Here is a 17315-nt window from a genome sequence, read left to right as displayed (position 1 = left end):
TGCAAAACCTGAATTTTAGCATTTCCTGACTTCTGAATGTTTCACTCTGAAAAACTCTGCAAAATCAGTAAAACACTCATCTATTCTATGGAAAAATGGAAAACGCTTTTGAGAGAAGAGACAGAGAGAGGTAACAAACAAACACACACAGAGGTATTAAAAGCAGCTGAGCTTTCCAAGTCTTCCAGACACTCCTGATCCTGACCCATTAAATGTGCCTTGTTGAGCTCCCTACATCCATGGCAACCCGGGCACCTGAGGAGCTCTGGGCACCTTCCTGCAGCCCAGCACCAGGCTGTAAGGCAGCATATGCTGTGGTGAGGGGCCAGGCTCATCCCCTGCCCATTCCCAGCTCTCCAGGAGCTTTCACGGCACTTTACCAGAGGAAGCAGTTAAGCTGGCCAGGTACATATGGTGATTTCTTTTTCAGCTGTGCGTTTTATGACTCTTTGGCAGGGGGCGGGGGGAGAAGAAAGAAATCTTCTCTTCATGCTTAGTGTGTGATTTTCAAATGCTTGTAGGTTTTTCAGCTATGTCTGATTTCCTTTGGAATCGCTAATGACCCAGCTCTTCACCGCGGGATATCTCCCCTGCCAAATTTCACCTTCAAAGCTCTGGCTAAAAAATGCTATTTATGAAAGATGAGACAAAGAAACATTTTCATATACGAAAAGAATATTTACCCTGTTTTTTGCTTTTTTCTTTTTCCTAAAAGAGAAAAGACCTTTTCCAGGCCACATTTGCAGAAAGCTAAGGAAGACTATCAGAATGGAAACTGTTCTGCAGCCCTGACTCTAGAAGTTACTGTGCTATGTTTTAGGAGTACAAAAGAAGCAAAAAAGCCTATAGGGAGAGAACCATGACAGTTTATGTTAACTAGAAACCTACACCACTGTGAATGTTCTCTTTCTTGTCACTGCTTTTAATATACACCCTCATAACAGGGATTATAAAATGCAGTAGAGTTCATGCAGTTTCTTCCAACAAATAAACCCCTATTTAATATTTGCTGTTACTGTAGAGAGAGGGTGCCTGCTCTGTTCAATGATTAGAGACATGTACAGAGTTCTGTAGTCAATGGGAATGTTTACTCTTGGTTGAGAATTCACTTAGGCAGTCAGTTCTTAATAGAACTTAAAGCACACTGGCTACTGAGTGTACTCCAAGTGGATAATGAAAAAGTTGACGTGGGAGGGCAAGAATCACGTGCAAATATCTCCTGTTAGTAAAACAGAAAAAGTTGCCATCTTTTTGTCACAGTAAAAGAAAAAAACAACACATCTGTGCTCTAATCAGTAGCCAGAGTAACATCAGTACCAACCTGATCGTACTCTGAAGCTCCTGGGTACAAAGGCCAGCCCAAGAACAGCTCTGCAATGACACATCCCAATGACCACATATCGATTGCTTCACAAAATGGTAAACCGAGGATGATTTCCGGGGCTCTGCAAAGGAACAGGTTAGAAAACATTAGCAACCAGATTGGACCCACTGACAATTAAGAAGCTGCTTGCTGTGAACAACAGTAAGTGAACAACAGTCCTACTGTAGGGCTCTGCTGGCTGCTGGCAAAGTATCTGCTATCAAGTATTAGTTGGTGAATATTTATCTTTGCAGAGGAGTTCTCTGGCCCCATTTAGTCAAGAGACAGCCCCACTGAGGCCTTACATTTCACAGCAATTTACAAAGGAGAGAAGTGACATAGTTTTCATTCGACAGGTGGAAAAATGAGCCACCACTGTCACATTCCAGGCCACCCAGATAAGATCCCCATAGGAGGCTTCCAGGCCCGGCTCACTGAGAAACTGCACTGGCTCTGCTACAAAACATCCCCTATTCACCAAGTGCAGTGGGCTTCACAAGCAGCCAAGCATTAAATAATCATCATAGGACTGGTATAAAAGGATTACTAACTTTTTAAACAAATGGATACCATAAAACAGAGAAATGACCTAATTAGATCTATTAGATATAAGACTGTTCCTCAGAGGAAGTAGCCAAGAAGCCTTTGCTTTCCAATCTGTCCCAGACACCTGATTAGATTTCCTTTTCTCTTTCAGTTGGAATGGGCAAAAAGTGGAGACAGTCTCACTATATATTTGCTGTCTACTTCAGAAGATATGCACTGAAACCCCTCTGCTCAGTGAGTCGCAGCATGAGCCCAGCTGAGGAGCCAAACAAGAAGGCAAAAGCTTTGGCTCCAGATCTCCATGAGGATCCCAGACACACAGAGGATGCACCACTGCTCCTCCCAATTCCTCTGCACTGGGGCTGCCCCTGTATGGCAGGCAGAATACCTCTCATGTTCGAGCAGTAGGGATGTCCGAGCTGTCATGGAAGATCCCAGCTAAGCAAGGATGGTCTTTTAGCTCAGACTTCCACAAGTTGCAGTCCTTAATTTTCCCACCTCAACCCATATTTCCACATGCAGTTCAATGCTAAGACTCCTGTTTTACACAGGGACCAACTAAAACTTCTCTCCTGCTCTTGTCTTCTAAAGCCTCACTTTCTGGAGTCAGGTGATGTACAGTAGAAAGGAAAACTTTCCTGCCCATCTTTCTCTAACTATATTAAAAAGAAAGGAAAAAAAAAAAAAAAAGAAACATGAATGATGAAAGAAACTTTCATCATTTTACAAATAGCTTGAGGATTTCTTGGGCCCAGATGCATATTTTGGGAATGTCTGACAATTGAGCAAATCAAATGTCACTCCAGAGTTGGAAATGGGACCTGTGGTACCCAGTCTCCCATCTGTCAACAGGATAAGGTCTGACACCACTGAGATCATACTAAGGATTACCAATTGCAGTGGAAAACATTACGTTTTAATTGTGCCATTACACAGCCATGTGAAGACAAGTCTCCAGCTAAGAAACCAAGCAAAATGTTTTTTGTTCTTTTTTTCTTCAGAGAAATGAGTAAAGACTGTATAACAAGAACCCATGCCCCATCTTCAGCATACAAACTTCCCCAGTTTGGCATTGATAGGTAATGACAAAAGCCTCAAACAAGCAACAAAGAAGGTAAATATGAAGGCAAATAGTAGGATTTTAAGGTGAGGTTGCTTCATGCCACTCCCACAAAAACAAAACAAAACAAAACAAAACAACCACAAAAACAACATGCCAGAAACTTAAAAATCAGCTCCTTTTAGCTTTGCTAGATTCACCTGTGATTGTTTTCATACCCCACTGTTCTGCAGCCCACCATGAAAACTTTATTCTTACACCAATCTCTACTTAGGAACAAAGGGTTAATTTTCCTCCTATTCCGTCATCCCTGCACACTAGTTGACACCTAGACAAAATGCAGAGAGAAAAAGACAGCTATGGTGACCTGAATCTCATTACTATGTAAATCCTGCATTCAAAGCCATCTGCCTCTCCCTGTCTGCCTTCCACATTGTGAACGAAGTGTCCCTGGTCACTAATGAGAGCTCAGCCTCACACTGAACTTCACGTCCCACTATCTCATGTGGAAGGAGCACAGTAGTGGGATATTCCCAATGTGATACCGTCTGGAAACCACCCTGCTCATAAAACACACATGCACTGCTGTCATATGCAGCACACAGCCCCTTCCCTCTCCCCACACTTGTGCTGCCAACACCTCCAGACCCCTGTAAGAAGGGCTGACCTAGAATTTGAGATCCTGAAATTTCTAATCTTTTTGTCTTGAGTCTTCAGCTGTACAGTGGGTTTTTCTTAAAGCTCCAGCTTCTGGAGTATAACAATTCAGAGAGAATTTATTTTTCACATTAAAAAAAAAAAAAAAAGTTTTGCATCTCCACTGTTGGAAAGGAAGGCACAGAAGCAACATCCATACAGTTTAGACACATAAAAAGCAACTTAAAAGAATGACATTCCTTACATTAAACCTGACCTGTCATTGTGGAGAAGGGAGGTGGTGATATATCTTTATTTTATTTTACCTTTTTGAAAGCTGGTATTCATCATACTCTACCAAGCCTAAGCATTAGTTGTAATCATCAGCCATTCAGTTCCAGATGGAGTACCAATGATGATTTTGGAACAGCTAACAGTGAGAACACCAGACATGGGGCCTTATGTACCCCAATTTACCAGTCATTAGGACACCAAGAGGAGGACAGGGATCACAAACCATGGAGGCTTCCAGACTTTCACTGAGCAGATATGTCCTGTTTGTCATGTGTAAGAGAGCTGAAGTCATTCCAGAAGGAGCAAAGTTGCCCAGTCCAGCAGCAGCTATTGCCTGTGCCAAGCTTTTCGGTGGAAGAAGCTACGTGTTCTGCAACGAAACAGCTTGTCCACTGATAAAAAGTCTTCCGAACCTTTGTCAGGTGAAGACTGTTTTGTACGCCAAGTTATGGATGCACAGATCTTCTGCATAAACACCTTTATCAAACACAAGGAACTCCCACCTTTCTTAACAAACACATACGCCAATTTTTCGAAACAAGGTGAGATCTTAACGCCATCCACACATTCTGGCACAGAGTTCCATGGACAACCTTTTCCTTTAATTAACACCTGAAGCCTGTTGTTTAAAGACTGATTTTCCTTTATCAGGTTTAGATGTGTCACCTCTCACTTCATGTTCACATGGATTGGCCTAAAGGTGAAAACAGAAGTTCCTGAATCACATTTCTTTTTAGCAGAAAGTATTTTTATTTCTGCCTTATTCCCCTTTGTTTGCCTTCCTTCTGAATGAAGCAGCTTCGGGCTTCTCAGCTTACCACCCCTCGCATGTTTAGTCCTCTTCCATCATCTGACTCTACATAAAGCTCCTCTTCCTAGCACGACTGCTTGGAGACAGGCTGAACAAAACTAAACAGATTTAAACACAAGGATATTCCCCAGACTTATTTTATGCTATTTGCAGAATGCTTCTGCATTCCAGTCTTCCCTGAACCTAGTATTTTGTTTGCCTTTGGAATGACACTAGGCATTTCAACAGATGTTTTATCTGGGAGCTCCTTTGAGACACACAGTCTTTTCCTTGAGGGGAGCTACAGTTAATTTAGGACACAGAATTATGTAGAAATAGTTTGTTTTTCCTCTTCATGTGTTTACCGCCTTTCAGTGTTGCACTGATCTAGAATAACATTGTCTGTAATCTAGATCAAGTCCCTGAAAGGTTTCCTGCAGCCTAACCTTAACAATTCTGTGGTGTCCGCACACTTCAGCACTTCACCACTGGTTCCCCAATTTGCACAGATAATTAATGTATTAAATAACTCTGGTCCTAAAACGTGCACATAAGCCGTTCCACAATTGACCCTTTTATTCCTAAAAGCACTCAAATTTAACTTGGCTGCTTTAAGAATGGTGTAATTTTCTTTTCCATAGGGAAAGAAAATATTTTTGGGTCTTAGGCAGTTCTTATGTGGGATTCCTCCATTCTGCAGCTGGTAACAATATATCACAGGGTAAAGTACTCTATTAAATAAAGTGTGCACATCAGAGTATTGCAATTATAAACCCAAATTCACACGGCAGCAAGCTCTCCCAAGCAGCACTGTGAGGTTTACACTGCCTTCAACAAACCACTTCATGGCTGCACAGTGAAGCGCTTCCCTCCTTGATAACACTGCTCGTTTTAAACACAGACTCGCCACACTGTTCAGTTTTGGTGGTGACCTTGTTTCCAACCACGCAAAGGCAGCTCACTGCCAGATACCTTGGTATGTGCAGGCGGTTCATCTGCAGTGCCCTCAGCAGTAATTTCAGCCTCCAGTATGAGGCACATGGAGGGAAAACAAAACTTCACCTTTTCTGTCCTTTCTCTCCTGTGAGCTGCCTTCAATGTTTCTCAATCAAATGCACTTCTGTGTGGCAGGCAGGCATGCACAGCCTGGTCTACATCTCACACGTACCTCACTAGTATAGACCAAAGTTAGAAAACACAACGAAGCTGGGAAAGTAAACAGCCCCCATGAGAGACCAAATCTCAGAATCATAGACATGTTTAGGTTGGAGGAGACCTGTGTAGGTCATCAGGTCCATCACTAGGGCTACCTACAGCAGGTTGCCCAGCACCAGGTTGGCTTTTTAAAGATGTCCAAGAATGGAGACTGTACAGCCTCTATAGACAAGCTCTGCCAAACAACCTAACCTAAGTTAGTCACCTAAAAAGTGTTTACTGACATTCACGTAGAATCTCCTGCATTTCAGTTAGTGTCCACTGCTAAGTAGGCACCACTGAAAAGAGCCTGGCTCCATTCTTTTTGGTCCCTGTCTTAAGCTGGGTTTCACCCACACACCTCCAACTGAGAAGCATCCAGCCCATCCCCACTTCTCACAGCTCTGCCCCTTTCCCACACAGAATTACTGCCCTGGACAGAAAAGGTGGCCTGCTCCTAAGTTCAGTGCTGTGTTCAGCGAGTCCCTTATCACTTGGAACAGAGCTTGAAAGTTCACATGTTTCCAAAGAGCTGCTGGTGTTGGCACAGAACACACATCTCCTCTCCAATCACACCCTGTGCATGAGGGTCCCCACAGGTTCCCAAAGGCAGAAGCACTATCATTTGCTTGCACCTCACACATGACCCCATCCTGCTTGCAGGCCCACTGCTAGCAGAGTATTTACTTTAGCAACCCAGCTTTGTGGCAGGGTAATTTCATTGTCTGGTGTTTCTGTCAGGAAAATTAATTACCAGTCTAGCTCACCGACTTTTTCACCCACACATCACAGGGCATTAAAAACAAATGCCAAAAAAATTCATTTTCACAGACATGGGGGCTCAAAGAGCTGGGCTCTTTCTGAATTTTAAAACTGTCCTGCTCAGGGATAATTCATCACCTTCTGGGAGGGCCCCATAGCTGAGTGTCACTCAGCATAGGCCTTCGTATGCACGTATACACGTCAGAAAAAAAAAGCAACCCCAAATCAGGTAGTGGCTGGCACCTTCTGCAGGTCTGCTCTTCGCCTTCATGGTGATGTTTGTAGAAGGAGGCTGCAGGCAGCTGTTGGCAGTACAGACAAACCTACAGTGACGCTGTGCCGACACAGCTGCCCACCTTCTACCTGTTAGTTACTTCTGCCAATGACTGAACTCCTGGAAGCTGTCACATCTCCATCCAGAAAACTGTGATCAGGGGAGGCACAAGTCTGATATGTTAGCATGAGTGGGCACTTGCTGACCAGTTGTGTGCACAGACCTCGCTCCTTTGGGATTCGTCCAGCAGCTCCAGGAGAGGACTGCCTGGCACCCACTGGTGTCATAGGACAGATAGCAGTGGGGCCATGAACACCACTACACACACATACAGCTACCATACAATGGCAGTGTGTCTTGAAGTGATGGGGCTCCATCCTCCTCCAAACTACGTCCTTTATTTGGCATCTTTATGGAGTCTTCTTCAAATCTGCATACTTGACCTTCTGCATTTTGTGAAGGTATCTTTTTTTACTGCAATATACCATAACATGCACCCTCAGCCCTGAGTCCAAGGAGGTAGAGTAAATTACTCCTTTTCTGGTCCCTCATTGTGTTTCAGACCCTAAATGACTTCTTACTACAGGAATGTAGAAGAAAACATGCTGATCTACTGGGAGCCAAAGGTTAACTCTAGGTTTTTCCATCCTGGAGGTGTTCAAAGCCACATTGGCTGGGGCCCTGGACAACCCGATCTAGAGGGTGGCAACCCTGATCATGGCAAGGGAATTGGAGCTGGATGGGCTTTAAGGTCCCTTCCAAATAAAGCCATTCTATGATTCCCCTCACCGCTTCACCTCTCACATTAACACCCTGTATTTCACAGGTCAGACACAGATAGAGTTTCTGGAAAGGACTAGGGGATAGCCAGAATGACTTCCCAGGCCATCAGGTCACCAGCACAACCACCACTAGAGGGTAGCTCCAATGCTGCATTGCTTGCAGTGCCCTTGCCCTCCCCTCAAGATTAGTTTGCAACACATCAAAAAATATCTGTATCAGCTCAGAGGACTGTATCCACTCAGCCTTCAGAGATGGTTTATATTACAGGACACAAATATAAACTAGAGGCCGGCAGCAAGTGAGGTACAGCAGGGGTTTATTCCAGGACCCATCTTGCTTAACATCTTTATCACTGGCTGAGAGCAGGAGGTATAGCACAGTCTCGTCCAGTTTGTGGGTGACAGCAAACAGAGGGAGCCTTGTGACATGTGCCACAGGAGAAGGAGATGTCAGGTATAAACTGGAACAGGGAAGCATCCCACTACAGAGAAAGAAAACATCTCCACTGAGCAGATAAGTGACTATGAGTACAGGTTGTGCAATCACCATTCCTGGAGGCTTTCAAGCCTCAGAAAGACAAAGTCCCACTCTGATTGCATACCTGACCGTACCCTGAGTAGTGGGTTGGGCTCAGTGACCTCCTGAGGCTCCTTCTCACCTCAACTACTCTGACTCTGTATGGCACAGTAAGTACACACTTGCCAACAGCAAGGTGACCCAATCCTCCTATGTCCAGGCAAAATACTGGGAGTGTTTCAGGCTGTTCAAGTGCAGGTCCCAGGGCATTTGCATCAAGTGCACACACAGTTCTTTCTGTCTTTTCAAAATAAAGCAAGTTATACCAGAATTACTTCTGGACTTGAACCGAAAAATTATCATACAAGCTTCAAGAACCTATCATTACTAAGGGCATTCAGTAGCACATAAATCACAGAAGCAGACTAAACCATCCCATCCACTCCTTGACACTGTTCATGTTCCACAAGAGCTGACTACAATGGGTGAAAATACTCCAGAGGATCGTGCCAGAGATTCCCAGACCCAGACTGGACCCTGGGAAAACACCCACTCCCTCCCTGCCATGATACAGTGGCATCTGTGCCTATGCCTCTCCTGGTAAGCACTCAGCCAGTTTGTTTTACAGACCTCCCATGGCGGAGAGACCACAAACCTCACTGTGCCTCTCAGGACCTCAGCCCTTGTAATTTTAAGGAATAATACAGCTGTGCATAGCTGACTTGATGTCATGCTTAATTACAACCTGGTGTCAGTCTGACATCTATGTAATACACATGGCAAAACATAACTTTATACGTCTAACTTCGCTTTCCTTATAGCCAGTTTACTGCCAGGCTGCATGTCAACCCCCTCTTCCTTCTCTATGCACCTCGACACATATTCAGTACCTATAAGCTTGTCTTTTCTTTATTTTCCTCCTTGTTACCTGTGTCTCTCCTGTTCTGTTGTCTTTTTTGTTTCTGCATTCACTTCCCATAGATGGAGAAAGATATAGATATCAAGAACAGGATTTAGGGGAACTAAAACTTGCGGAGGGTGTCATGCCATGTGCCTGCAAACACAGCTCTGTGCTGCTGCAGGGGCAAGATGGGCTAATATAGATCATGCACACCCATCTTCAAACACGGGGTTTCATGTGGACACTGAAATACCCTGCACCCAAATGGGGTCTTGATGCTTATCATGACCGTCAGTGTGAGGCTCCTGTGAAAAGATATTTGCTTGGGTTAATTCTGAAGGAGTTTCTAGCAAACCACACCAAGCACATGCCATCTGTATCCACCTTTCTTGGGATTACGAAGGATGGATTCAGCCAGGAACACAGAAGCCTGTTTTTATAAGGGGAGGCGTCACAGCTGGGAGGATCTGCAGTACCGTTCTCATAAATACACTGCATATATGTGCTCAGTTTAGGTTAGGGCCTAACCTCTGGCTCCCTTCAGCAAGAGCAAATGACTGAAGCCTTCAGCTGGAGAAAGCAGGGCAGCTGTCTGCAGAAACCAGACAAAAGATTTAGAAACAGTTGCTTTTTTCTCTTCTCCAGTGTCAGGCTGTTTACAGAAACCAAGGGCTGAAATTCTGCAGACAAGAACACTGAGAGCAGCCTGTCAGTCTTGGAGGGAGGGAGCAGGAGAGGGTGGGGAGCGTAGGCTTCTTTCAGGATTATGGATCATTGCTAAATTGCTCTATCAATTATTAAACCCATCACTCAAAGCGCAGTAACCAAAATATAGCAGATAAAGCCTTTCTCATCCACTCTCCACCAGCTGCTCTCCTGCTCAAGCCAGAGGGGAAAGAAAATTCCCGTACTTTGTATTTCATAAACATCATTTTCTCTGTGCCTTGAAAATAAAAGCTTTTTCGGACAAGATACAGTAGAATTGAACCTGGGGCAGGAAGATATTAAAAAGGAATTGCCCCTTTTGATTAGCAGGCCCAAGGAAAAAAAAAAAACAAACACAAACAAACACAAAATCTCCCCAAACAGTATGATTTCTTAATGCTGAAAGGCTAAAACATTTGTATGTGGATCAACGGAGAGGTACACAGCCATCAGTAGCTGTGCGGTGCCATTTGTCTTTGCCATTGGGAGGACCATGGCAGGGTGGATGCTGTCCCAGGGGAGGAAGGGACAAGGCCAGGAGATGTGCCTTTCTGCTGCCAGGGCACCACAGATAGACATGCCTACATGGAATAAAAGGTGGGTTCAGGCTGGACAGCAGGAAGAGAATTTTTACCATGAGGGTTGTCAAATATTGGGGCAGGATTCCTAGCACGGTACTTGATGCCCCATGCTTGTCAGTGCTCAAGAGGCATTTGGATAGTGCCCTTAATAATACACATTGACTTTTGGTTACCCCTAAAGCGGTCAGGCTGTTGGACTCATTATCTTTGCAGGTCCCTTCAGCTACACTATTCTAATTCTAAAGATGGGAGGGGATCATGACTGACCTGCAGACAGGAGGGCTGTCAAGTGGCTGCCCTTGTCTGTACAACACAGTGTTCCAGCAGCACTGTATGACCTTGCTGGAGGCTGCGGCTCCAGTTCAGTAAAGCCCTTTACCATATGTGTAACATGAAGCAAATAGTTGCCTGAGTCCTGGAGAGGGCACTGAATACAGCTTAGTGTACATTTAAGTGCTTTGCTGAATCTGAATCCACTGGCAATTCTTCATTGCACTTGAGCTGGAAAACTTAAGAGGCAAAAAAAAAAAGCTATTAAGCCCAATAATGGAAAAGAAAGCCAGGTCCTGGTTCAGCCAAAAGACACGCTAAGCTTGTCCCAGCCAGATGTGTAGCTTTCTACATCCCTGGAGGAAGCCTGACGGGATAGATCATGACCACACTCATCTCTCTGGACTCAGAAAAGCAGGGCTCTGTGAAGTTCGGAGAAGATGCATGATGCTGAGCACCATGACCACTGCCCCGAGCCACAGTTGCTCCACACTGACCCAGGAGCACAGAAACATGCATGTGGGGTGCTGCAGCAGAGCTGCGTCCAATACACTGTGACCCCTAGTCATCCCCTAGGGCAGGGGTTCTCCCAGGTTATGGGAGGAATCAGAGACAAGAAAAATCATAGTTTGAAAACAAAAGCCCTATTCCATGCCAGGGAGTGAATGGATGAGCCACAGTGTATTGGGTGCAGAGATCCCCTGAAGGAGGCATCTGATCAAGAGGGGAAGAATGCCAGTTATGTGCTTCCGTTCATGCCACTGCAATGCAAGCATAATTCTGACTGCTTTCTGACCCACAGTATGCAATTTATGCAAATCCAAGCTGTTCTCGTTTCCCTCAGAGCCAAATGTCCACCAATGCCAGATCTGGCTCGACCTTTTTGTTTTCCTTTTCAAATCTATTGTTTTCACTGTGAATATTTAAGACCTTTTGTTGTTTCTGTTGCACTCCTTTGGAAATGAAATAATAATTAAAAAATCCCACAGCACACAGATGCAGTCAGAAGCTGACTCCTTGTCCCCAGCAGCCTCCCAGCCGGCCACTTGCAGCTCCATCTCCATCCCTTATCATTCCAGACCAGAGCCCTGTCACATTTCAGCCAAGTGAAGTTCCTGAGGCCTGATCTGTAACGTTCCCAGAGACTTCCGATCACAGCAAAACAGTGAAAGTTGCACCAAGCTGTACGGTGATTTTATGGGATTAGGCTGACTACAAAGCCAGCTGCCAATATAAGACTCCAAACAATTTCTACACTGGCAAACAAGGATACAAACCAGACTCTGGCCATGATCCGAAGATTGGCTTCACAGAGGAAGGAGCAGGTCTGAGGCTACAAGTATCAAATTTCTGCAGCTTTCCTTTGTTTTTTCTCTTTTAATTATGTCCACTGGCTCCTTTTTTTAATTAAAAAGAGACAAAGACGAAAATAAAGTACTTATCCTGCCTGCCTCTTAGAGAGAGGAGAGCTGTCCTTCACTTATCTCTGAAGAGCCACACAGATTTAATATTATTATTAGTAGCTACTATTTGTATTTCTGTAACACGCAGAAGTCCCAGTGGAGACTGGAGCCCCATAATGCTAGACATTAAAAGATGACGTGCTAGAGACTCTGTCTGTTCCAGAGAATTTATGATCTAAAACGACGTGTGGTGACAATGGAACAGATTGGGGAAGCAATTTGCCCAAGATCATATGGAGAGAGCGTAGCAGTGCCAAGAAAAGAAGCGGGGTCCTTGAGAACAGCTAGTAGACCACCGTGCCTCCTACCCATGAAATGCAGGAGTAACGGTAATGATACCAAGTTCTGAAGGGGTTTACAAAAGAGGTGGTATTAGTGGGGGTGAGGCAGTTTTGAAGGTAAAATGACCTGTAAATAGCACCCAGCAAAGCAGTAGCCGTGTGGGGAATAGTTCATGAAATTGAGAGCCCAGATGAATGGCCCGCCCTCTGCCCATGCTGGGAACACACGTCTGGTCTGCAAAAGCCCTGGGCAGGCCTGGGAATGGCTGCCTACCCATACAGCTACCTAGTGGAGGTATGCACAGCTGGGACTGGGCTCCAGCACAGCACTGGAGCTGGAGATTTCTGCTACAGAGAGCTAAAAAGTTTCAAATTTAACTTGAGTTCTGTGAAAATAAACATGCGCCAGGAAACAAAATGTAAAGCATTTGATAAAAGCTCCCTGTACAAATAGTGGGGCATAGCACTCAGAAAAACAAACAAACAAAAACAACAACAACAACAAACCACTCCTCTTTTGTAGAATTAGGGAAACATGAACCCCTCCAAATTTAACTACTTTTGATAGCATTTATGTTCAGGCTAACATCTGGAAGCTGAACCAAGGCACTACTGCATTAAATGTTGTTGAAACCCCCCCCAAAAAACCTTCCTGCCCTAAAAGACAGATCCCTGGTCACCTTGCAAGACTCAGGGACTCAATGCCCAGCATTTGATAAGCTGAGACCTGCACAGAAATGCAAACACCAGCCTGGTGCAGTGGGACACACTGGGATTGACACAGTCCAGGCTGCCTGCTGTTTCCGCTGTAGGTTACCCAAGGAACACAATGTGGGACAGCTTAAGCAAATCTTCATCAAGAGCAAAGGATCATGGCTAAAATCCCAGGCAGCTGTCACACGCGGCTCTCCCAAGCCAGGCAGCACACAGACTTCCCTCTAGCTGGCACCTCGCTTGCCCAAGGCTCTGCAGCCCAAAACTGAGCACCACGTGCTCACAGGATGCACCAGCTCCCTCAGCCCATGCCCTTCTCACTCCCCAGCCTTCCCAAGCACCAGTTAGTGCCCTGCACAGTCCTGACTTTACCTATGGATGCCATACATCTCACAGGACCTGGGCAGGAAAACGGGACATCGGCAAGAAGGCATCCATATGCACATAGAAGGAGCCTCGATGCATGTGGCAGAGCAATGTTTCAGAAGGGAGACTTTTAAAATAACAGTCTTTTGCAAAGTAAATCCATTCTTCATTTCAGATCATTACATGGAAAATTCAATTGTTCTCCAGTGTATTTCTGTACCAAATCAGGAGACTAAATTCAATCATTAAAGTGTGAAACAGATGAATTTAAATCCATAGTAAGTGCAAATTTCAACACAATTTTAAGTAAGGAGTCGCTCCCAACACCTTCATAACATGTCAACACATAGTCATATATTTGTTTCTGGGACTCTTCAAATGTCTCCTTTTACAGTTTCAATTTTTTCTTGCCAAAACAAATCCTTAAAGCTACGCCGATGTTCCAAAAAAATATAAACATTTTCGGAACGCTAAAACTTTAGATGGTCACAAGAGAAATTATGGAGACACAAAACTTGCAGAAAAAATGACATAAAAAATAAACTTTTCCTCCACTTTGCCATGCAAGAGTGGGATTTGGAATGAATCCCGTCTGATTAATTTTAACTTCTAATTTGTCCTTGGATCTCACTGCAGTACAGACGTCATTTCTTAATTTGACTGCTTTGCAAGTAGCCAGGACTGCCCTTGTAAAGGGCGAAGAAATCCCCATATATCAGGAATGGTTTTGGCTGAGGGGAGGTTTGGTAATTGCTCTGAAGAAATGAATACAACAACCAAAAGTACTTCCCAGGACACGACAGCAAAGATCCACCCTTTCTAGAAATGAAGGGCTCCCTTATGTATACATTGATATTATTTACTATCATGACTGCCTGTAACCATTTAGCCCTCTACGTCAACTGTGCAGTTCAAGTACGTTTCCTGGCATTCTTCACATTTTTGTATGTTTTGCAATTTTATCTGGTGTACATCACATGTTTCCCTCTGAAATGCCTGAACCAAACCATCTTCCTCCTGACAAAGGGAATTTGGGGCTCAGAATCCTCACTGCAACTCTCAGAAACGTGATCAGTTGAGGGCTCTGTTAGAAATTAAGGGCAACAGAGCAGTTTGGGATTTGAGAGATAAAACCAGAGAAAGTCATAGAATCACAGAACCATAGAATGGCCTGGGTTGAAAAGGACCACAATGATTGCCTAGTTTCAACCCCCCTGCTACGTGCAACCACCAGACCAGGCTGCCCAGAGCCACATCCAGCCTGGCCTTGAATGCCTCCAGGGATGGGGCATCCACAGCCTCCTTGGGCAACCTGTTCCAGTGCGTCACCACCCTCTGAGTGAAAAGCTTCCTCCTAGTATCTAACCTAAACCTCCCCTGTCTCAGTTTAAAACCATTCCCCCTTGTCCTATCACTATCAACCCATGTAAACAATTGTACCCCTTCCTGTTTATACACTCCCTTCAAGTATTAGAAGGCCACAGTGAGGTCTCCTCGGAGCCTTCTCTTTTCCAACCTAAATAAGCCCAGTTCTCTCAACCTTTCTTCATAAGAGAGGTCCCAGCAGCACTGCTAAAATGCAGTGCACTAATGCACATGGCAGGACTTAGGCCACAATGACAAGGCTGGTCACGAGTGCTTTGCTGACAAACAAGCCCAGGAAGGGGATAACTGTATTTCCCCTGTTATTCTAAGGAGAGGTTCATAGAAAGGTTAGGGAGAAAACAATGCGGGCCATCGATCAGGCAGACGGCTAACCACGAAAGGTTACTGCACGTTCCTGCCTCATTTTTCACATTCATTATCATCCCGCGTCCATCCACTGCCCAGCACCAGAAACAGCCACGACTGCTTTATGAATTATAGGTTTTGTTTCCTCGTGGCATTGCTGCCCTGCTGAAGGATTCAGCAGCTTAACTTCAGCCATCTCCATGGAAAAAGGATGTCCCGCAGGGACCGAGGCAAGATGGAGGTGGGAGGGCTGCGGGTGCACAACGCGCTGCAGGGCAGCGAAGTAGGGGTGTGTGAGGGAAGACTGTTTCCATTCATGAAAGGCTCAGATTTTGCTCTCGGATCTTCATCCAACCGAAACAAAATGCCAATATTGCTGAACATACTTAGCACCTCCTGAAGTGCAATCCTACTCTGAACGGTGCCTGTCTAAAAACAGCATCACCAGGCTCCTTGTTTACTGCGTTCTCCCTGATGCCTGATCTGGATTTCTCAGTCTAAAAGAAAAATCACACTTTTTTTCTCTATCTACCAGACCTGCAGACTCAACCAAGGCTTTGAGAGTCACTCTGGACCCATTTCTTGCACATTTATACCTGCAGATTCAGGCAGGCAAATTAGAGTTATGCAGAGATGGGCAGGGGAAGCGCAAGGCAATGATTTGAAGACAATGAATTTGCAAGAAACTTGCTCTGTTTCTGCTCCAAGTGCAGCATCATGTTCATGATGCAGGGAAGCCTTGGGGTCTTTTTTATACTCTTTATTATTTTGTATTTTTTACTTTAGGGAAACCTAACATAGTTTCCTTTGAGAGCTTGCACTCTGTAATCTCCATTTCTTCCTTCTGCAGTATTTTTGGACCCATGAATTTCAGTTGTAGAATAGTAGTAAATGTGTCTAAACTAAGGAAAACTTTTGCTGCAGCAACAATAGTAAAAAAATACTTTAAGCCATAGATCTGAGAGATATTTTCTGTTCTTTTTCTGTCACACCAGAAATTATACTTAATTCATGCCCTAACAATACTAAAATCCTTATTTCCTAGCTGTAACCAAATCTGGAAAAAAACTCTATGCTGACTCAAAATGGAAAAAAAAAAATATTGCTGACAAGTGAAAAACCCACACAACAAATGCTGATACTGAGGTGTGTGTGCTCTCTTGTTTGGGCCCCAGAAAGAAGAACAGAAGAGAAGAAGAAAGAACTACACTGCAAAAGCCAGTACTGATAGTTTCAAAAGGAAAGGAAATACAGAATTTCTTTTGAAAAAGAATCCTAGAAAGGTGAGAGCCTATGCAGTTCCTTCGAGGCTCATCCTTATGGAGAGCGAAGTACCAGGAGGACCCAGAAAAACCAAGGAGCTCTCGGCATCCTTCACACAGATCAGGAGAACCAAAAGCACAGCACTGAGGCTAACTCACCTTATCGACTGTAACCACGTTCAAAGTACTCTTAATGCATTTCCAAATGTTTGCCATGGGACCAAAACCAGAGTATCAGCCATCCCCAGAGTTCCAGCTCTGAGTTGCATCCGCAATGGACAATGAGGAGGATGGTGGAAAAAAGCATAGTGGATCACAGCACACCTTGGCTCGCACATTCCAGAGATGCCATACAAAACCTCTCCTCCACTCGCCGAGTTCCAAGTCCTTTCTCTACCCAACTCCCAGTGGCTAGTAGCCCCTGCTGTACTCAGAGGAGGCTTACCTTAGCAAAGCCCTGAGGAAAGCAACACAAGATGACTTTTGACAGGTATCCCAGCTGTGGGGCACCTCCAGTTCAGCTCTCTGTGTCAGCAGTAAGACCAACATTTTACCTGAGCACAGCTTGCCAGCCAAGCAGGGGAACTGGACCAGGAGGCAACTGAAGCTTCTGGTTTTGAAAATGCCTGCAAGATCCTAAAGGGCACCGGGAAAAGAAGAGCCCTAATTGTTTTTAAGACAATTTCTAGGAAAATTTGGAGAGCTACTATGCACAGGTTGAACAACGAGAATTTTCTTCCCCTTCCAATTAAGTCAATTTACAGTGTTTTCAGGTCGACGAGTTACCCATCAGCTGTGGAATATGCACTGGGGGACATCTCTT

General features: G+C 44.7%; 1 protein-coding gene across 5 annotated transcripts in view; it reads right to left on the bottom strand.

Annotated features, from left to right (window-relative positions):
• HIPK2 (homeodomain interacting protein kinase 2) overlaps positions 1 to 17315 on the bottom strand; it is a 120722-nt gene that overhangs the window by 32334 nt on the left and 71073 nt on the right. For all 5 annotated transcript variants that reach the window (XM_042838133.1, XM_042838131.1, XM_042838135.1 and 2 more), the window contains exon 3: positions 1322 to 1445. In XM_042838133.1, coding sequence (XP_042694067.1) covers positions 1322 to 1445 — 124 coding nt within the window. The remainder of the gene's footprint in view (positions 1 to 1321; positions 1446 to 17315) is intronic.

The sequence above is a fragment of the Centrocercus urophasianus genome, unplaced genomic scaffold (genome assembly GCF_019232065.1).
Source record: "Centrocercus urophasianus isolate 14NV4802_14NV808 unplaced genomic scaffold, USGS_Curo_1.0 seq_73, whole genome shotgun sequence".
Taxonomy (NCBI): Eukaryota; Metazoa; Chordata; class Aves; order Galliformes; family Phasianidae; genus Centrocercus; species Centrocercus urophasianus.
The sequence above is the reverse complement of the archived record's forward strand: the minus strand, read 5'-3'. Positions and strand labels throughout refer to the sequence as shown.